The sequence below is a fragment of the Topomyia yanbarensis genome, chromosome 1 (genome assembly GCF_030247195.1).
Source record: "Topomyia yanbarensis strain Yona2022 chromosome 1, ASM3024719v1, whole genome shotgun sequence".
Taxonomy (NCBI): domain Eukaryota; kingdom Metazoa; phylum Arthropoda; class Insecta; order Diptera; family Culicidae; genus Topomyia; species Topomyia yanbarensis.
The window spans coordinates 169,295,578-169,318,313 of NC_080670.1; the positions used below are offsets into that span (position 1 = coordinate 169,295,578).

Consider the following 22,736-nt stretch of genomic DNA (forward strand, 5'->3'; position numbering starts at 1 on the left):
AATTTGTATTTGATTGTGGCTTAAAAGCTAACTGTTAATATTTTCTTTGAAAGGAAATTTCTGGACAAACCGTTACTGACCAAACACAGTTCACAGCACATATTGCGCACTTCCCACCAACCTGGACTCCGCACTTTTAAAGTGCGAGTGATCTCAAAAGTGCGAGCTGTCAAAACACATGTATTTCAAGTAATAGAGATGTTACTTTCATAGACAGACCAGTCGAACTAACCAGTCTATGAGAAGAATTTAATGGAAGAATGGTAAGTGCGCAGTGCGGCTAGAATCCAGTTTTTAGTGCCACAAGCAATAATGAACGAGAAAACTTTTCTCTTTTGTTTACTACCAACATCTGTTATTGATGAGGAAAGCAGTTTGACCTCTGTGATCGTTTCCGGATATCTTATTTTATGACGCAGATACAAAGGCGTTCGATTTTTAAATTGTATAGTTATGCACTCTTGATTTCAACAATGTAAACAAAACAGGGGCAACTCACACAAATTCACCGCACACTGAGAATTAGTTCGAAAACAAGTTCGAAAATTGTTTAAGTATAAGCTGTCTATAAAATTATAATGTTACACCAAATACAAATACGTTAATACGGAATGCTCTGATGATTTTTCGAGGACTCGTTTTATGCTACCCTGTACCTGAAGAGGTACAGTGTCAAAGTGACAATTGAAGCGACTTTGATGAATTTTTGTATATTTGTGTTTGCTTCTAGTAAGCATTCAATGAGTAGATAGACCGAATATGTCCAATGCATAAAATTTACAGCAAAAGAAACGAGAGGTAGATAGAAAAGTATGTTATCGATGCATAAATAAAATTCTTCGTGTACATGTGTTTTGACAGCTCGCAGTTTTCAGTAGCAGTTTGATCACTCGCACTTTGAAAGTGCGGAGTCCAAGCTGGTGAGAAGTGCGCAATATTATAAGGTGAATTCGACGAGAACATTTCAAATGGGCCGATAAACAAAACGTAAACAATTCCGGTTAATACTTACTTCAAATGGACACTAACAAAGCTTTATACATACCTTAAATAAGCCGATTCTGAAACCTAGCTGTTGAGGAAATAATGGATTATCGAAAAGGCACATAAGCAAAATAACTCGTTTTGCTTATGTTCCCTTTCACTTCCCCTCAAAAATTAACGGCTCATAAACACCAAACAACAAAACGGAAAAATTTGTTTATGGGCCCTTTTTTTAATGAAAAAGACTATTCAGCTTTTTGTTGGTGGCTGCGTCCTCAAATGCGCACCCCACTTTGACAAGTCCTCCGTCCAATATCAATTTTGACAAATCAACAGTCTTGTCAAATTTGACAAAACGTGCTTTAGATTCAAATTTTTGATCGCGGTAGGCGTTCACTTCTGCTCTCAACTAAAATTGAACGTCAAATAAATATTGTTTTTCAGTTGAAAAACTAAACTGATTTCGGTACGGATTCGCACAGTTAACTGTAGTTCCATTCAACAGCGGCACTCAACTCGAAATATGGATACAGAACATCTGCTATTCAAAACTATTAGCTACTCGCAATCGGCATACAAAAATCGGTCGACCATTAATTTTGCTACAAATTTGTATCCAAAATCAGATGCGAACAAACATTGTTTAGGTCTACTTTTAGGTACTGTATCGTTAAAGATGCTTTTCCTGGTGGTTTAAAAGCAAGTTTCATGTGCTATTATTAGTCATTTCATGTGTGATGAATTTAGGTAAGAGCAGAGGTTCTAATCGCATAATTCTCTCGACACTTTCCAAAAGCTGAGAATCTGCTTATAAATAAAGAAGGATATATGATAGCCATGAAACTCAAGGCTGATGAGACCGCTTGTCAAAATTGACACTGCTGACGAGTTGTCAAAGTTGACACTGTACAGACGACTTGTCAAAATAGAGTGCGCATTTAAAAACGCAGCCACCAGCAAAAAGCTGAATACTTGAAAAGGGAACAAAAACATCGCAACACCAAGAAAGGGATCAAAATAAACGTCACATAATCATTTGTTGTAAACAAAAGGGCTCACCCGCACGCACTATAAGCTAACGTCTCGCCGAAAAGGGATTATGGGAGAGGGCACAAAACCAGTGCGATGTTTCAAAAGGGACCAAAACATTTATCTACAAAAAACGTTCAAAATACAATTGTTTTAATAAATCTGTTATATTATTCGGAAAAAATGGTTAATTTAACACGGCATTGAGTTGTTTGGTACTTAAATCAAGCTCCTGTTCATAAATGGGAATATAAAGTACGAGGTGATTTTTCAGACGCCATTTTCTCAACATGAGCTTATTGTATATAATGCCTTATGAAATGTTGACGTCGAATTGGTTGAGCGTACCGAATGGCGAAATTCAGGCGAAAGTTTCGCCGTGAAATCAACAAAACAAGAAACGTCAAAACTGGGCAAAACATAAACAAAACATTTTGATCAAAACCGAAACAAACAAAATTGTTTTTATATTTTCGGAACAGTTTGATTAGATGTTAGTTTTTCGTTTAGTTAATAAAAGTTATTTGTGTAAATGTGTGCTTAATCTATGAAAAATGTCGAAAGCTGGTTCAACCGAAAAACTATCAAAAGATTCAACTAGCTCCAGTGTCAATCGTGCTTCGTCAGCGACCTCTATCGTGCTGGAGCAAAACGGAGAAAAAAAGATTCTCAAAAAAATCAAACTCAAAGGTCCGCTTAAAGCGCCACCAGCTGCAAAACCAGAGCAAACATTTGCCTGTACGTTCTGCAAAGCTACCTTCACCAACCATGAACAGCTTAGGGTACATTTTTTAAAACACGGAGCAGAATCGATACTCAGTAAAAACCCCGATGAGCCTAGACAATCCAACCAAGAAGGCGCTATAATGTTGATTGAATGCGAATGGTGCCCGGAAACGTTCACCTCGATGTCGAAGGCAATAGAACACAAGTACCGCAAGCATAATTACGAAAGCAAGAACTACTTCTGTACGCTTTGCGGACGGTTATTCCCGCTGAAAGTGGCCCTCGATCAACATCAGAATCTGGAACATAAAAATGATAAGAAAATAGTAGTAAATAATTTTTATTTACTGTTTTTGTGCTTTGAGTAATTTTATTTTCCTTGTTTCAGATTCCCCGCTTGGACTTCATCTGTGGTTTCTGCGGAACGGCCTTCATCTCAAATTCCGCCCTAGAATTACACATCAAAACAGCCCATAACTTGGAGAAACGTATGATGAACCACCCGTTCATTCCGACGCCCTCGAAAAAGGTGCGCTTGAATCAGGCAGGCGAAATAATTTCCATTTACTACTGCCACCTGTGCGGCTCGGAATACATGCTCAAATTCAACCTACTGAAGCATATTGAAGATCACCACTCGTACGAAGTCCGGTGTGCAGCTCCAGAAGATCTGCTAAAATGCAGCACGTGCGACTCGGTGTTTTACACCAAGAAAGCATTCGATACACACAACATTCATCACAAACCGGAGGATCTGTACGCCACCAGCGAAGAGCACCGGTTGAATATCGTTGCCCGTGTGGATCAGGACTTTGATTTCCGCCGGGTCCCGTCGGCGATCGATAAGGTGCTGGGTACTTTATCGGGAGCTAGCAGCACGGATTCGCCAGCAGTGCTGGTAAAGAAGCACAGTTCGAAAGCAAACAAAAAGAGCAAAATGACGGGCGAATCTGCTGCCGGTAGATGTAAGGCTAAGCGTAGTAAAGTGACTGTTTCTGAAGCCGAGGTCAAGGACCTGATAAATCAAATGAATACCACTGGCGAAGAGCATCATGCTACAGGGTTGGAGGCCTTGAGCTTTCTGTTGGGCGAGGGATGATGAGTTCTATCGCGAGATGAAAAGTGTAATGACCGATTGGTTTTCAGATTAAAACAAGTCGAACGAGTATTAAAATTGTGACCGTAGAATGTAAAAATGAGTAGCGGTTTTATTCTTCTCCGAAGTCCATTATTTGAAAGCATTACTATGGATTTGAGCGTATATGTTGGCATACCAGCATGATGTTTCGGTGAAATAGGGGGGAAATGATCTTTCTGATGACACTTTCATTGTTGTTTGCTATAAGCATCCCCATAGAAAATCCTAATTTTTCCCACCAACTAAATAGGTTTGCGTCGGCATATTCGGCCTACTATGCCGCCAAATAATCGGTCAATTATTACATTACTTAAGGGAGTTTAACGTGGGCGGTTGCCGCCACGAAAACCGATTAAATAAATTAAATACCGACGAAATCAGTTGAAATCGGTCCATTTCAACCAATTAAATCGGTCGATTATTTGGTAGTTCAAAACTCGAACCAGATTTACACTGATTAAAACGGGCGATTAAGATGTTGATAAAAATTGCTCATCGACGAAATCCAAATTAATCGGTTAAATAGTCAATCGACCTCAAAGCACCCGATTTCGTCGGTCGAGTGGGAAATTTTCTACGTTGATTGAACAGAAAACGTGAGCTGGATTGGCTCATTTGAACGTGAACGCAAGCAAATGTGAGGAATCTATTACCTCTCGCTTGCTAGGAGTCGGGCGTTCCACCCGAGTCTTACAACATGAGTGGTAAGCAAGTACATCAACAGAACGTCAGTATTAGCTACTATTTTTATGCATTTAATAAGTTTCCCGATGGCTGTACGCCTAGGCACCTAAAGTTACGTTCGGGTCTTATTAGCACCGGTATTGATAATTAAACAACATAGGATTACCAGAAGTTACACATTGTTGGGTATTCTCATCTTATTTGCAGCAGTTCCCAATCTAAAGCTAGAGCTCAAAGATTTCGAATTATAAATATGTTAAATTTAAAAGATTGAGCTTTACGATGTTTGCAATTAATCTTCCCTTTATGATCCAATTATATGTGAACGGCTAATTCTGTCAAACTCAGTAGCACATCTGGTAGCGATATCCCTCGTACCTTACAATTAATTTGTATGCTAAAGATGAACACATGAAAATAATCAAAATTTCTTTTCATCATTCAATTTACAGAATTTTCTCTTAAGGCAATCTTAACCATCAAAACCATCTGGCATCACTGGCCAGAACTCAGCAAATCGTAAGCTAACGGTAACGAACTTTCAGCATAACCACGCTAACGCTTCCCTCCCGTTGTGACACATACTTTTCATTCATATTTACATGAGTGAGTTCCTCTACCACATACACATCGATGATCGAGTTGAGCACAATAAATTTGCATATGCTTCGCCGACGGTGGCTCTCGTATGCGCCTGTGTATTAGTGTTGGTGTTATTGCTCTGCGGTGCGGCCATCAGCCGATCGTTGGAGCAAAAGCAAAAGGTTTTTTCGCCCTTTCGATGTGACGTCGTTCGTTGTGTGGGGCTTTTAGTCATCTTTCGTCGTTCGTTCGTGGCTGGTTGATGGAATGTTTTTTCCGTGCTCAAGTTTACTTTCTCGCGGTTTTTGGTAGAATACCTTTTTGTATCATCATAGGCTGCTTTCTAAAATACATAGATTGATCGTTGCCCGATAGTGACTAAGAAATAAGTGCACCTCAACAAAAGACGTTTTATTGTGCGGTAAGATTAGCTCATCATTAGCGTTCAGTATTAGCGAGAACAGGTCAGTCGCTCGTGTCTCGTCATCACTAAACTTGCTGGAAGATACCAACTATCTAGAATGCACAATCGGATTGAGTTTACAATTTAGTAGGTATTGCAGCAATTATTGTGTCTCAGTGACGGCGATAACGTTATAAGTTTCAACTATCACGGAAATCAATCAAAACAGTGCTCGTGTTTTATTCACGCGAATGTGACATGAAAAAATCGTCGAAGCTCGTATTAATTGTTATTGTTAGTGCGACATAAAGGCTTCATCGGCCCACCTGTGCAGTGCGGTGAAAAATGACAGTGAAACGAGTTAATTATTCTGGCCGAGTTGGAGCATAGGATTCTGTTGGTGCTGCTGCTGCTTTTGATGCTATTGTTTGCGTCGTCGTGAAAGTGGGAGCCGTCGTCGACATCGTCTCGCGGCCGCCACCGCCGTTCGTTTGTCTCTTCGCAACGTAAGTGGAACAATAATTGAATGAAAATGAGAGAGATCCAAACCGAAAGCCGAACGGAGTCGGTCGAAAACACTCTGGGATAAGGGAGGAGCACCCGAGCAAAAAAGTGGAAACTGTTCTAATTCTTTAATTAGGCAATAATTCAATTTTCTCTTAGGTCTGTAGGATGTACAGTCTGTTTTTGTGTCTGTACGGGTGCTTTTTATTAACCATTAATCGTTTCGAGCTTTCACTACTTTTTCTCGATATTACCGATTGTTTTTCGGGTCGATATTTGGAATTGTTTGGCTTCTTGTTCATAAACCGATTATAATTATTTAACTATTCGATTATGCGGATAATATTGATGTTCAAAATTGCGGCAAACTCCCACGGCCTACTGTGTGGAGTTTAAATTACCATTGTTCAAAAAATGTGCAGGCAGATCACACGCTAGCTACTTTACCCATGGGGTTTATAACCTCAACTACCAAAGAAATGTCGGTTTGGTTTGATTCAAAATTCTAGAACCTCGTCAAATCTCAATGCTTTTGATGATAATTGGACAGATTTGTGCTTTATATGCATTATATGAGAAAAAAAATGACAAATTGCAAACTTTCATGTTGCTTGCCTATTGCATAAAGGTGTTAGTTGGACATTATTAATTACAGAAAATCGGAATTTGGTTGCTAAATCAGATGCTTTTACTAGAATTTATAAGCTAAGAAAACATGCAGAATTGCGTTGACCTAGCCTGGCCGATTTTGTTTAAGTTTTTAGGGACACAGCGGGCGGTTTTCAAGATGCGCCAATTCGAACGCTCTGAATTATCGGTGCAAAACACTCAAGGTAATTCAATCAATTATTTGTGTTGCTTGATTATTTTTCAAACCGTAATCCAAATCGAGTTACGAATATTTCATCAAAAAAATATCAATGTTGAAAACATCGCCACATTTGCAAAAAAAATAATAAACTGGTACTGAAATGTCTTCTACAACAAACGATTTTGAGGACTTTCGCATCACTGATCGGCTGAAAGGTTGGCGTAGATGTAACTATCATGTGCAGCATGAAATCCAAATACATATGGGATCATTCACCTCTGATACAAAAGTCTTATTCCTAGCTCAAAGTCGTGTCAACTGAGAATACAAGCAACTTTGGTGATGATCGGGTATTATATCCCGGTGAGATTTTTGGTCATATGCTGACACGAAAGAAGGGCATTGGAGACCGTCTTTTTTCCAGGTTGAGAGCAGCTCCCAACTGCGTCTGCTCTGAAACGGGCGGGTGAAGGAGAATTGCGGTGTTGCATCAGCTATATCCAAGGTGTCACATACCGCGGCACAAAAGAATAAAAATTCGTAGCAGTAAACAACTGCGAGTACCTCGTTCAAGTTTTACTATAGCGACGACGAAAAGGCAAAACATGGAGTACATTTTGTAGTGCTTGGTAATCAACAGCGACGGGTCATTAGAAGCTTGATCAATGGATACTCGCCTACAATTGGCAAACCCGATAATGTGAAAGGTGGGTTCCAGAAAAGATCTACGGAGAGTACCTAAAATATGACGAAATCAGGCACACAAATTCGCAGGTTGGCTGAAAAAAATTATTTCGACCAGTTCGACATTTCTCCGATGTCATTTATGTCAGGATGGTGTGAAAGATTCTCGCAAGACTGTCCAGCATAACCGATTCCAGGCGTGGGAGAACCATGCAACTGAGCATACAGACTCTCGGCTGAGTTCGCTGTTCTTGAGGATTGCGCTCGAAAGTTCGACAAACGAATCGAAGATCGGTTAACAAGAGACAACCTTAACACAGCGTAGCAAGGGGTCCATGAGGTGGACAGTACACTAGTCCACAGATGTGTTGGGTGAAACCAGCGTAATGGTTGAATCGATGCTGAAATGCCGAAATATGAAGTACGAGAAAAAACATACCAGAAGCCGAATATTTGCAGCGGGGTACACGACAAAACCGAAAACGATATAGTGAGCTGAGGGCAGCGGAAAAAAAAACTTCATCTGCATAACAAACGTGGGTGCGACGAAAAGGTACTCGTTGAGGCAGAGGATCTTTGTCGGAAACCAGTTTTACACAAAAATATTAACAACATGAGCGAGTAAAACACCCCGGAGCTAGGCTATAGGCTTCCAGCTGGAAGGAGCGCTTTAAGTAGCTAATGAACGGACAAAGGAGTAAAGAAAGCGCAAAGCGAATGAGGATTTAAGATGATTTTTTTTGTTGGAGATGAACTACTGTGGTATTTGGGGATGACGAACATGCTGTGAATCAACCCACGCTAGAATAAATTCGAAAGGCTATTAGAGAGCTGAAAAGCGGTATGTACTGCCATTGAAAAGGACAAAATCTCAGCCGAATTTCTAAAAGTCAGTAGTGTACCTGTACGAATAAATCTAGTTACTGCGGTATACCTTTAAGCGATATATTTCAAAAGAATATATTTCAGGAAAAATTTATGTTGAAATGTTCACTCGAATAAACTCTTCTACAATTTGATAGTTTACGCAAGTTGCTTGCAGTCACAATATTTAGAATAATGTCACAATAGAATGCCGTCTAGCGTCCATGAGTCTTGCTTCAATAATTTGTTCAGACGTTTGATGATCAACAATAATGTTCCAATGCACCGAAGTTTTTTTTATGTGGGGGATACGTACCGCATAAAAACGCATAAAAACTGCATAACTTTGAAAATCCGCATAAAAAAATCCGCATAACTTTGACAATCCACATAAAAAAAAACCGCAAAACTTTGAAAATCCGCATAAAAAAGTCGCATAAAAAACTGAATAAAAAACCGCACAAAAAGACTTCAGTGTAATACCATATTTTTTACTGTCGCAGTACAGTAATTTTCGATAGTTCACAGTAGAAATTTCTACACCAAATTTAACTATGAAATTGACTTCTACTGTTAAAGGGGGCAGTGATGTACCTTAACATTTATGAAAATCGATCCATACATTTTTTTCTCAGAAACAGTAACATTTAATGTTAATGTACTGCATCATTTTTACTTGGGCAGTAAAATGAATTGTTCCACAAAGTTGTATGGTAAAACTTCCCTTTTCATTTCCACTGGTATTCTGTGTGTGCCGAAATTGTAAGCATTCCGGGATATGTAGAAAATCGACCTCTGTACTGGTAGGTGGATATATGCAAAATTGTATCCGAATTACACCAAAAAACAGTTATATTAGGATACAATAACACGCAGTACAAAAATTTGCCCAGTGTAGTAGCGCTAGTGACAGAAGCAAATAGCTGACGAGGTACCGCATTTCCTCTTCAGCTGCCCGTTCTAGGACAGACACTGTGTAGGGCCGCTCCTAACATGGAGGACAGATGCTTTTCTATTTTCTCCTTCCCTATCAGAATATAAAATTGTTCTATAAATTGTCAAGTTATTGCCGTGTTAACCAGAAAATTTGTCATTTCATTCATGTAGGAACAATCATTGAAATTATGTCAATTTATAATTTGCAATATTTGAAATAACTTCGAAGTGTGGTCACGACACCCCTGTTATGTCATATACATTACCAACCCATCTTTTTCCATTCAGTACAACGGCAGATATTCACGTTTAAAAATCCGGTAAATTTCCGGCAGAAAATTTTGAAACGGGACCCCTATATTGAAACGTTAGAAGTATTCTACTTCAAAACATTTTCTTATGATTCACTGGTAAAAGTACAGATTTAACAAGCGCAAACTTAATACTAGTTAATAAAAGAAACTTTCTAATTAAATTCTTTTTCCATTTAGCATTCGTCCTAATAAGGACGGTTTGTAGGTAATTATGGTGATACAAGACGAGAATCTTTTGAAACGACTCAAACCTTGTCGACGATTTGTTTCTACTGCGTACATACACATGAACATTCCCCTTTCGCAGCTCACACCGAATGAGTAGGCTTTGCATCAAGGCGTTCCTATTTATTAACTTTTCGTTGCAGATGGAAGGCCATCCTTTTGTGCTATAAATGAAAATATTTTCATCATTCATTTTGGTGTAGCTTTCGCTTAGTTGCAGAGTTGCCACATTCACTGATTTTCTTGGAAAGATTTGCATAAATCTTCAGGTTTGTAGATTAATTTGAATTTTTTTCTTATATATTTATTTTTAATTATACAAATTAATAAAAGGAACTTCCTAATAAAATTCTTTTTCCATTATATATTCATCCTAAGGACGGTTTGGATATAACTATGACTATTGGACTGTTTGGATGACTATGACTGTTGGCAACATTAGAGACGCGTGAATTTACTTATCTTCTTCGGGCAGCTTTCTTGGTTGGTTTGGCGGCCTTCTTTGGCTTTTAGGTCTTCGGCTTGTTTGCTGCAGCCTTCGATGTTTTGGTGGCATTTTTAGTGGCAGTTGGTACCGCCTTATCAGTGACTGCGTTTCTTAGCCTTTGACTTTTTGGCCTTCTCGCCGCCACCACCTCCACCAACGTTTTTCTTCTTCTCTCCGGTGGTAGCCGATTTGATTGGTCGTCCGATGCAGCTTCTCACGACCACGCACGTCTGTTATGCACTGCGTCTTACACACCTCTGCCTCCGAGAAAAGCTGCGACACCCCTATTTATAGGTGTTATCATTAATGTTGATTCTCTTTTAAAGTAGTTTTTGAACTTTTTAAACAAATTTTATATAGCAAACAACGTATCGGTAGCAAGCGTAGAACGTTTTCCTTCCGATTTATGAAACAAGACGAGCAATCCGTTTAGTAGAAGGAAAGTTATTAAGGTTCAAAATGTACGTAACGCTTTCGCTAATATACACTACTATCGCTTTCTCGCTCGTTCTCGAGGCGTGCGTGAGCCTTTCCTTTCCGTCCGGCTTCTAATGGCATAACCAAAACTAATATGCCGGCTTTACCTCACCAACTGCTCTCGTCAAGCAACCCAATACGAATAATCATAGGAACAAACATGTAGTGGACCTATATATATATATAAACTTTTCATTATTTTATTGTTCGGTTGGTGTACCCTATTGACGGCTCTGTGCGGGATGGGCCGAAAATTTTCACTTTTCCGAGTCGTTTTCGAAAGATTTTTCAAAACACTATTTTTCCGTTGATAATGAATGTCCTACATATTCCAAAATTTAATACAACATTGGTACAAATATTTCCGACAAAATGCCGAAGAAATTGATTAAATCCATTCAGTACAACAAAAGATATAATCGTTCAAAATCTTACATCATAGGGGCCCCTATATTGAAAGGTAAGTCGTTAGTCACAACAAAATTGAATCTCATTACTAGTTAGATTTACCATCGAAATATCTGTACCAAAAGCAGGGACTTTTCTTGTCCCGAAACTTTCTTCAAGACAGTCCATTGCTTAAATGCTCCCGAAATAATACGTTTTGACCAGCTTTTCACAGTTCTGAGCCTCTGTGTGTCTTTGTCACCATCGCCAATGCTGCCCTGCCACGATGTTCTCCATCGGAAGAATCCTTATTTCTTGAACTCACGAGTCACAAGCTTGAATTCGCCGTCTTCGGTGTTAGCTTCCTCGCTAATGGTGTTGGCTGTGGATTTGGTGGTACTGGGTGTAGTTTTTGCATTTGTCGTTATTACCAGCACCACAGTCACAAATTTGGTTTGTGGTTCAGGTGATGGTAGTGTAGACTGTGTGTCGTATTGGTTTGTCGTAAATAAGTTTTTCTTGACCGTTCCTGTGCTTGGATACCCTTAATATGCAGTTTGACCACAGAACTGCCACGTATTAATGTTTCTTTAATATGTGCAAAGCGTACTTTGTGTAATGAAAGGTCTTTAGTCTTTGTAGGATCAAGTAGGAAGGAAAAGGTTCCAAGAATCTTAATTCTGTCCTCGTCACACTCAACCACGTCGACAAAACATCACTGTAAGAATAAGTATATTGATTTCTCTTGTTTTTAGACAATTCTCAGAAGACGAAAATAACTGTTTTTGTCGCTTCACTCACACTGTTTCACACAGGAGTACAAAGTAGATTAAGTATGATGAGCTTTTATTCGGTAGTTGGAAACAGACTCATGACTCAGGGTTTTTATTGGATGATCACGAATTAATTCGTTCTTTCAGTAATAATCGTACGTATAATTATGAAATTTATACATATCAACAATCGGAAGAATATGAAGAATACAAATCACTATTTTCGATCTTCTTTTTCATTATCGCTTACATAACATTTTTTCATATTACGTGTACCAATTGTACCACACAACTGCTTTCCAATTCAACATATATCATGAACCTGAAATAACAAAATGTTTTTACATGTTACTGAAAAAATGTAGAATCGATCAATTACGCAGATTGGCTATTTGGAGCTCAAATTGTCAATGCATAGAAAACATAGGTTACTCTCGGCAACCGACTATCTAGAGTTTAAAAAACTGAGCAAAATTTTTCTTTTGACTGTATATACGAAGATTAACTTAACAGCTTAATTAGAAAACATGCTTTGCAGGGCGTATCGTTAGCCGAATCCTACATTTTATACCCTTCTAAAAATAAAATTCAGTGACAGCTGTGGAAAAGTATGATGGATCGTCTACCTGCCATTCAGCAGGGATGGCATGCACCTCAGAGCAAATAAAGCTTCATGCGAAGCACCGCTCTTCTCTTTTATAATAAACCTCTTGACTCTGTTGTGCGTTGCTCCCATGTGTGCAATCCAACCCGGGGTTCCACGCCCAGAAGGGTAGAAATAAAATGGTTGTTTATTGTGCTTTTATGTCTCACATGCACTGAAGCAGCCAAGATAACCGAAAAATGTGGTAAGTAGAAGATTTACTTCGATCAAACTTTATCTGCAAATGAGTTTAATTCACCTTTTTCCCTGTTTGTCAATGAGGGAGAGTGTGCGAAATTGGACATCTCTTGGAACACAAATCTTTCCCTTTTTCGTTTTCAAGTTTCCGTTTGTGCGAGTAATCTGCACGTTATAGTTTTTTGTTATGTTCCATTTTTATTGATGTATTTCGCTCGTTGTGCACGTTTTGTTTGGGGGAATAACAAGCCTGTCGTTCAGCAGGCATGCCAATTTTCAAGATTCATCTGGATTCTTCAAGATTTTTATTTGTCGTCCAGAGATACGGATTAATAATTATAATTGTCTAATCCAGATTTTAGATTAGTTGGCTAGATTTATCCAGACAACAAAATAAGTCATGAATAACCGTTTAGACTTCGTCTCATCAGTATCTAGCACCCGACTTGGTAAAATACGTATCTATCTTGTTCCACAACTTGTATACACAAGCGAATGACTGGCTACAGATAATGTACAGTAAGCACTGAAGTTCTTTTTGCATCAATTTCCGGTGTTAACGCTGGCTGTTCCTACAGCGGTCCTTAGCTGTTAACAGTGCTTTGTTAAAACCTCCCTAGTAACTGTGGTGACAAATAACCGCTTCCTGTTGACTGTGACGTAGAGAAACGCTCGTTCGGCTTAACCTCCACAGCAAGAGTGGTAGGTGCTTTTGCAATCTTTGTGGTTATCCGGGGAATTGAAATTATACTCCCATCTAAATCGAGAAAACTGTTCACAAACGCGAAAAATTTACAGCCTAATGTTAACGGCACAGAAGTGGTGCTCATTATACTATTCCAACCTGTGCTAAATTAATACTCTGACATCTTACAAAAGGAATAAATGATAAAATAAAAACCGACTGAAGTACTCTAAAATGTCGAGCAATCACTTTGATTCAAATTTCTGTCTAGTTTCACCATATACTAATGTCATTAAAAATCTCCGAGTAAAGTTAGTCGAGGTGTTTTCGATGGCGTTTACGTCACTTTAGTTTATTTATTCGTCAATCAATTGTAGACTACTCCTATGGAATGATATCGCAAAGAGTTGAAAAACTATTTTAAACTTGTTCGGGGCATGGTAAGGTCAACACTTTCACAATGCTCGTTATACACAGCCATCATCTGGTTTAGTGGTCCGAATTTTGCATAATCTGTACGGTGATGACCTATCGCGAACGAATTTCTATTGCGTAATGGACAAGTAGGAGCATATAAATTTAATTTTGAAATATCGTTTAGAAACGAGATTATAGCATAGTCCCGACGTTCTTTCACTGTTTGAATATCTATCAACATACAACGTGCTTCATAAGATGGAAGAGGTAATGCTGTCCATCTTAACTTGCTTAGTGCATATAATAGAAACTGCTTTTGGATTGACTCAATTCTCACTTCGTGTTTTTTTATGAATGGTGACCAAACAATACTACAATATTTTAAAATAGACCGAACATACGTTACGTAAAGAGTTTCAATTATGTAAGGATCTTGAAAGTGATATCCGAAGCGTTTTATAAAATTAAGCATCTTACTAGCTCTATGAACAATTGTGTTGTAATGTTCTACAAATTTTAAGTTTTTGTCTAAGATAACTCTTAAATCTCTTATTTATCGCATTTCTGAACGATTTGATTACCTAATGTAATTGACACGGAGGTCATGATTTGTTTTCTGCTAAAAGTTATGAGGTTACATTTTTTAACATTTAATTCCAGTAAACATTTACAACACCATGTATAAAAGATTTGTGTTTCATTGTGAAAAACATTATAGCCATTATTATTTTTAATTTCTGAAAATAGCTTCATATCATCCGCATATATGAGAATTTTAATGTTTTTTTTAAATAAGAGAGATGTTGTTGACATATAAAATGAAAAGAAGAGGTCCTAAATGTGAACCTTGAGGAACCACCGAAGTAACCTTAATTATATCAGATTTCTTCTCATAGAATTTTACTATTTGCTGGCGATCTGTTAAATACGACTTAATTCAATTGAGGAGTCTCATCTCGATTCCCAATTTTTCAAGTTTGAAAATCAGCATGGGAATGTCCAGTTTATCGAAAGCTTTGCTGAAGTCAGTGTAAAGAGCTTCTATATGATTTCCTTTATCCAGGGAATTTAACGAGTAATAAACAAATTCTTAAAGGTTTGTACTAGTTGAACGGCCTTTAAAAACTCATGTTGTGAATTTGTCATTTTATGTTTGACTTGGTTGAAAATGTTTTTATTTATGATGGATTCGAAAAGTTTGGGGAAGAAAGACAGAATGGCAATTCCACGATAATTGCGAATATCAGATTTTTTACCCGATTTATAAATAGGTATTAAAAAAAATCCAGTCTTTCGGGAAAATACCAGATTCTAGTGACTTATTGAATAGCCAGAATAAAGGTGACGTGAGCTCAGTTGCTAAATTCTTTATGAAAGCAGGTGAAACTCCATCAGGTCCTGAGCCTTTAGTGGCATCTAGATCATTGAGACCAGACAAGATATCTTGAACATTAATGTGACTGACACCAACATCCCTTGAATAATCAGGAAAATAAGAAAAATATTCAAAGTCACGATCATTTTCTGAATAGTTAGAATAAGTTTCTTGAAAAAATGTTGCGAAGAGATTACAAATATCTTTTGAAGTTTCACCCTCTTTCCCATCCAAAGACATTTTTGATGGGAAGTTGCATGAATTCAACTTAGTTTTGATGTAATTAAAAAAGTTTTTTGGGTATGACTTGATCTCATTTTCAGTTTTTGCATTATATACAGTTAGTGCCGAAGAAATAGCCAAAATTAGTTGGTCACGAATGTTGAGGTATCTTTCCAAATTATGCTGATTATTGTGTTTTCTGTAAATTTTGTGAGCTTTTTGTTTCCGATTTTTCAAATTAATAATTTCCTTGTTGAACCAAACTGGATTTTTGGATGCATAATTTCGTCGTTTTTTAGTGAGTGGAACTTCCTCCTGTATTATTTGCCAAAAAACATTATAAAAGATCTCCACTGCACATTCAATGTTCTCTTGATTCTTTAAAAGGGACTGCCAATTTGCACTGCTTAATTTATAGTATGAATTCTTCCAAAATCATCCTCATGACGCAACGCAATTATTATTTCGGCTAAACCTGCTCGTACAGTCAAGAAATGGGCCATCACCTTTTACTCGGGATCGGCCTGCTACTGCGCTAATATGCAATTCACGGCTGTATGGGGCAGACGAACCGAGCGCATCGGGGTCGGGGTACGGTAAAGCTAGTGTGCAGCGAGGAGACAGCCGCCCCAGCGCAGTAGAGTAGAGTGCCACGGAGGAGGTCGGAAAATCGATTCCGTATGTCTGGCAAATTGGCCTCCGGGAAGAACGCCGTTCGTCTCTCTGTGTTGTTCATATATAAATATTGAGTGCACGCGACCAAGCTTAGCTTAGATTTTAAAGTGCTATCCTTTTCTTTCTCTAACCTACAGATCAGAAACCGAAACCGAAACAGCAGTACCTAAAGGAGTGGTTGGTGAATCTCTTTCGGCTCGTTGGCGATAGCTCCTATATGCTGACAGTGTGCGCATAAATCGAGGGCGTATGGAGAGTTGGAAGGCATAAGCTTCGCCGAAGGAACCGTGCAAAGAGAGTAGTGTATGCATTTCATCCACTACCTATACGCGAGAAACTCCAGGGAAAAAAAAACGACTAAACGAAAAAATAAAGTTGCTCATTTGAAGTGCTCTTGAGCAAACATCAGTCACAATCGTCGTCGTGCTTGCCGTGGTTTCGCAAACGAGGTGTGCTTAACACCGTGATTAAATTTCACACTACACATAAGATAGAAAGAATGATGGTACCAGTCGAACAGCACTTCGATAGTGATATTGGTTCGTTCCAGTCCCGTCGCTACCAGTGACCGGTTGTGAAACACTTTTCTGTTGTCCGTGTGACGACGCAGTGGCAGGACCGGATCTAAGAGGGAAATAAAGGTGTAGGTACCTACCAGTGAGTCGCGAATTTGCATGTTCCATTCTGGCTGGCTATCGCGAAACAAGAAACGAAACGTGTCTAAAGTTGTTGTTCCTGGAATTTGAGACGCGAAAGCTAGTCAGTCAGGCCAGGCCTATCTTATCCAAAATACCCACCCAGATGCTTGTGTTTGCGTGGTTTCAGTTCGCTTCGCGGAAAAGTTTCTAATGTGTGCTGGTGCGTGTCTGGCAGTTTTTGTGTGCAGTCTCACATTCGATTGAATGGTGAGCAATGATTTGTTTACAATCTGAAAATATGCTTTAATAATCGAATCAGTCTCTTTGGTCGAAAAAGAGCTCTAAGTGGAAGCAAAGCAAAAAAAAAATAAAAGCAGTGGAAATAAACCATGAGTGTGTTCAGTGATTTTCAGAGAATGTGGGTTCAACGGTTTCCGCAAAGTTCACTCTCGGATGCCTGGGAACAGGACGTTCGGGCCAGTTTGGCACGGCACAAGCAGAAAATCGCTGAGCTCAGCAAGGAATTGGAGCAGGAGACTCTGTATGTGGAATATCTGGAACGATTGCTGGGCGATGTGGAGAAATATCGCGATGCTGGTGGTGATCCATCGGCGCTGTTCGAGGCCAACTCGCCGGCATCCGCTGCCAATATGATGGCCAGCAGCAAGGAGACTGACCTGGATACACCGGGTGGAGAGGCGAATGAGGTATGTTGTGTTTTTGCTTGTTAAAGGGGGGAAAAATATTCGACCTGGTCATTTCCGAATCCATACAAGTGTAGCGGGAAAAGGGGTATCCTTGAGAGGGTGGCATAGCTCGGGGCCGACCTGGTTTGGATTCTCAATCGCGGAACAAAGAATTAGAGTACGTATGCTATGTTTTAAAGTGTCTGTCATCATCAGAATAAAAATTTAACCTCGAAAAGGGCTCATTCTTATTAAGGGGTTATATATGTTGAGATGCGGCAAAAAAAGGGGAAAGGTTTGAATTTTTATAAAGGTATGTAGCCATATTTTTATGAAATACTTGTTATACGTTTAGCGTAGTACAATGCCCAATTTGCAAAATCCACTCGAGTAAATAAAAAAAATATTAATAATTGTCGAAACTATAGCAATATCCGCAAAACGCGTTTTTTCAAAGAGGTTTGCCGTGACTACGACTCCAGTCCAACAGCTCAACAGAAACCATCAAACTAAAAAAAATCAATATATGTACCTGTGGTGTCCTTGAACGATCGTTTAAAAGAAATTTTGGAAACGGGGACGATTTTTCTAAAAAATCACTATTTTCACGTGAAAAAATTTATTAAAAAATTCATAACAATATCAAAATTTTGACGAAAAAATGGATTCGTTCAAGGACATGGCAGTTAAATTACGAACAAGTAAAAAAAAGAATTTTGAAATCGGTTGAAAACTTTTCCGGCAATCGTAGTCACTGCAAAGCCGCTTTTGGGAAACATGATTTCGAGATAATCGCGTTTAAAGTTTCAAGTATAAGCAACACCTCCATAAGGGAGCAACATGAAAAACGCTATAACTTTGCGTCCACTGCTCCGATCTCTATAAACATTTGGGGTAACATTCTTAAGAACCTGAGCTTTACGATAGAAGAATAAAAATAATTTCAAATTTTTGGCCGACCTCAACATATATAACCCATTAAAATAGACGTATTTTAGTAATATAATGTGATATTTGCACCAGTTTTGGTTGAAACACATTTCAAGCCTATTAGTTCCATTACCAATACAACTATATGCAAGTATTTAAAAATAAAGCAAAATGTGAACAAACATTACGTTTTGGAGCTATGGAAACTAGCAGTATTATGGACAGCAACCGCATTAGGCTACGAATGTTGCCTGAAAATTTTCCCCTTTTAGATCTATAATTTATTGTATTTTTCTATTTTTTGACTCTTTTGAATTTTTGTATCCTTGGATTTTTGGGTCTTTGGATGTTTGTATATTTTGATGTTGTACCAAAAATTCAACTCTTTGGAATTATGAAGTGTGTACCTTTAAGTATGTGAAAGCTTTGAAGCTTGGGATCTTTGGATTATTGGATTGGTTCTTCGCATCTTTTTGTTTTTGTATATTCGAAATTTGTGATTTTTTATGTTTGGATTGTTGAATCTTCGAATCTCTAGATTTTTGGATTTCAATTTACTGATATTCAGATCTTCAGATCTGTTAACAGTTGGATTTTTGGTGCTTGTTTCAGTTATTAGGACCATTGAATATTTTAATATATTGATGACCTGTTGTTATTAGGCCCATGGTGTATTTTAGGCTGACAAAATCTGGATAGTATTTATGTTTTCCTTTTTATAAACTAACTACTTTCCTAGACATAACATCATAACTGTTTTTTATATTTAAAAAAATCCTCTCAAAGAAGTAGATTTCATCGAATTTTATCGTGTGATCAGTTGTTTCCATTATATTCCTACCACAACCTTGACAAAAATCCTCAATAATTCTTATTATAATTTTGTCGTAGTTTACGGATGAACCATACAGAACCGCCGGAATGCAAGTAACGGTCATAACCACACCAATTTCAATTAACCGAGACCTTTTGATACTCCGTGAACATCAAATTCGATCGAATTTATTAAGCTGACAAAATTGGAGTATGATAAAATCGGATCATCACTGTAATTACATATTTGGATCGTTAGTCCTTTCAGCTTTGAAAGTTGGATTGAATTTTCGAATATTTTTATCGTCACATCTCTTAAATTTTTTTGAAATATTGGATTTATTTTTGTGGATTTTGGATCTTCGGTACTTCAGATCTTTTGATTTTTATATCATGGAAGCTACGTATGGTGGAACATAAGTATCCTTTTAATATCCAATCAATCAAAACCTTTGAACCTTTCCATCTGTAGAGTTTTGGAACTTGATTTTTGGATCGTTGAATCTTGGAATCTATGGGATTTATGGATACATTTATGACTTTTAGATAGAGTTTTCGGATTTATTAAAAAGTGGATCGTTGCTGTTTGTTTTCTCTATTTTGCTATTTTATATTTTAAGTTATGTATCTTTGTATTTTAGGCCTTTAAATCCTTTGGCTTTTGATTCTTTGGATCGAATATTGGAATATTCGAATGATTTATTGATTGTTGGATATTTGATCTTGGCTGAAGTACTACCCATGATCGCATATTTGCCCTGTTTTTTATGCGATTTTCTATCTTTATGGGATTGAAATTGAATCATAGGCAGCGTAAATGTTGCAATTTAGGGATTTTTGGACTATTGGAATGGATTTTCTAGATTTTCTATTGTTATATCGTTGGAGAGTGTGATTTTTTATCCTTGGATCACTAAATCGATGAATGTCTGGATTTTTACACGGTCATCCAGCAAGGCCGGTTTCGTTACAGGTCGATCACCCTCACACACGTCAGCTCAACGTGGTGTGCCGTCTCTACTCGGATAAGCCTTCACCACCTGACTTGTAAGCCAACGGTTTCTCACTCCCTCATTCGCGAAAACCACCAAGGCACCCACTCTGGTTGGACGAACGTGTTTAAACCATAGCTATCATAGGCTGGTATTTCCTCAATTAGCGCTATCAAAAAAATACCTAATCTGTGTTAGATTTAGTTCCAACTGTTCGTCAGCGAGCCAGCCCTCGTCCACAGGTGTCTTCTCTGGTAGTTTACCCCAGCTGAGTTCAACATCAAAAAATGGTGTTTGGTGTCAGTGTTTCACGAGTATCGCTCGCGATGGGAACGGAGGTCAAAGGGCGTGAATTGATCATGTAGTTAGTGTTGCCAATGCTTGTTCAACGAGCTTCCGTTTGAATGACAATGCACCCAAAGCGATCTAAACCAGACGAACCATCCATGCCCAACAACCCCCCATGTTAGGATCATCCGGCGTGGATCAACTCCACTGTGTGTTGTGGTCTGTGACGATACTACAGAGTTCGTTGTTGATTTTTCTAATCTCTGCAATCAATTCTCGGTTACAACGGATAAAGTTGGTTCGGTGATCCGAAAAATCTGCGTATTGCCTTCTTCCAGACCTGCCTTTTCACCACAGACCATCTAAACTTGACCAAGCATGTCGTGAAGTAGTTAATGCCTGTGTACGTAAACGCACTTCTGAATTGTGTCAGTCTAGCTAGCGGCAAAGGTCCCACTCTGGGTAATACAGGAGCGGCGTTGTTTTCCTGGCACCACATACATAGTTTTTTTTTTCGCCAAACGAATCTGTACTCTTCGACCGGGCACGTAAAATCTCTGACGGATTTTGTTTACGAGGGTTTCGTTGTTCGCATGACAAAATCTGCGAGAATACCACTCTAGTAGCAGGTCTGGCTCCTTGTTTCAACATTGTTTCAAACTGTACACAAATGAATAAATGCAACGCTTTGCACTAAACGTTCCCATCTCGAAAAAATTTCGAGATTCAGCACGGATTCCGCTAAACATGACTAAGAACTAGAAAAACTCGAGAAAGAGAACTGCGGAGAGAAAAACAGCATTTTTGGCAACGTATGCCCCGGCATTGTATGGCAACACGTCCATTGATATAAGAATAGGGAATGTTCGATTGGATTCGTTTTTTGACAGCTAAGCGCGAATCTAATCGATCCAAAATGGAGTCTTCGCAGTTTTCTTTCTAGAGTTTTTCTACTAAGAACATACGCTGGTCTCAATTCTTCCTCTGACTCCTTCGTCTCTTTCGTAGTTCTGTCACTTTCGGTCACTGGCTGATCGTCACACAAGAACAACGGCCCAATCTTGATACGGCTATATGGTTCAAATGACGAACCTGATACGGAACGCAAGGAATGGTCTATAGCGACATGGGTCAGACTTGGTCCAGGAAAGTACAGTCGTGGCGTCACTATGAAAGAACGTCTCTTGGATGTTTACTGATTGGTTCTCGACGGTTGTTTTCCTTAACCGCAGTTCTATCACTCCAAGTGAGGGATTGACAAAGGTTTCAGCAAGGCCGTTTTAGTGGGTTCTACTTCACCTTCAATCAGCGCGTGGAAACTGTCACTGTAGTTCAATTAAAAGATATAAACATCTTTCTTCGGAATCCGGACTATACCCAGCAGACTATTAAGGTAGTCATCGACATGTCTTCCTTCAATCGCTTTGACAGCCCTGAGATAAGGTTCCGCATGTTCATCTGCATGATTATTTTTCACGAATTGTCACCAAAAATTGCTACGTCCATCTTGACTCCATCACCATGACATCCATCGGTAAATCCGGCGAGTCTCTCTTTTTGTATAAATGTGTACTGTGCGATCTTCCCTTCCAGTAGCTATTTCATGGAACATCTCCATTATGTCTCAGATAACCACTTCTCGCTGGCGGAATTCAAACATCACCCCCAATAATGATGCATGTAAATCTGGACCGCTCAACAACTCCGTGTTCAACGATGCACCCTTTACTCTGACTGCTGCATCCCAAACAATTCTAGCTTTCCCCGGTTCCTTGGGGTTTAATACGACTCCCAACGGTAGGAACCACGAACGTTTTGCGTCGAACTCGTCCAATTCTGTTTCTTCCGGACTCGTGAGTCTTCCTCGCGCTCCTTTTTTGACAAAGTGCTAATCCGCAAACTTTCTAAACCAAAGAACTTTTAGACGTAGGCGTGTAGATCATCATCATGAACAATATTCAGCCCAACGATCGATCCGAAGTTTGCAACTATAAAGCTTTTTACTGGAAGCCCCTTGAGGTAATCGAAACGTTGTTTCATCTCGTTGAAGTTGATCGTTTTCTCTGGTAAACCTATGTTCTCGACCACATACACTTCAGCTGTCTTATTCCGCCGGTCACAACCATCAGCCGATACATTCAATGTCACTTCTTTTGTAGACATTTT

The 22,736-nt window shown here is 38.8% G+C and overlaps 2 protein-coding genes across 5 annotated transcripts in view; both read left to right on the forward strand.

The window, feature by feature from the left end:
- Positions 1–2,433: 2,433 nt before the first annotated feature.
- Positions 2,434–3,935, forward strand: LOC131680716 (telomere zinc finger-associated protein-like). Of its 2 annotated transcripts, none has more exons than XM_058961428.1 (2): positions 2,434–3,068; positions 3,128–3,935. In XM_058961428.1, exons 1-2 carry the CDS (start codon positions 2,568–2,570, stop codon positions 3,836–3,838), a joined length of 1,212 nt encoding a protein of 403 aa, XP_058817411.1. In that variant the 5' UTR covers positions 2,434–2,567; the 3' UTR covers positions 3,839–3,935. The 2 variants fall into 2 exon arrangements, with proteins under 2 accessions (XP_058817411.1, XP_058817416.1); XM_058961433.1 differs by having other exon boundaries at positions 2,434–3,065.
- A 1,434-nt stretch (positions 3,936–5,369) lies between these two features.
- Positions 5,370–22,736, forward strand: part of LOC131680733 (active breakpoint cluster region-related protein) — a 131,101-nt gene continuing 113,734 nt past the window's right edge. For 2 of the 3 annotated variants that reach the window (XM_058961452.1, XM_058961477.1), the window contains exons 1-2: positions 5,370–6,052; positions 16,361–17,568. In XM_058961452.1, the coding sequence (XP_058817435.1) occupies positions 17,251–17,568 (318 nt within the window). In that variant the 5' untranslated portion in view covers positions 5,370–6,052; positions 16,361–17,250. The remainder of the gene's footprint in view (positions 6,053–16,360; positions 17,569–22,736) is intronic. The other variant, XM_058961444.1, reaches the window with a different exon arrangement.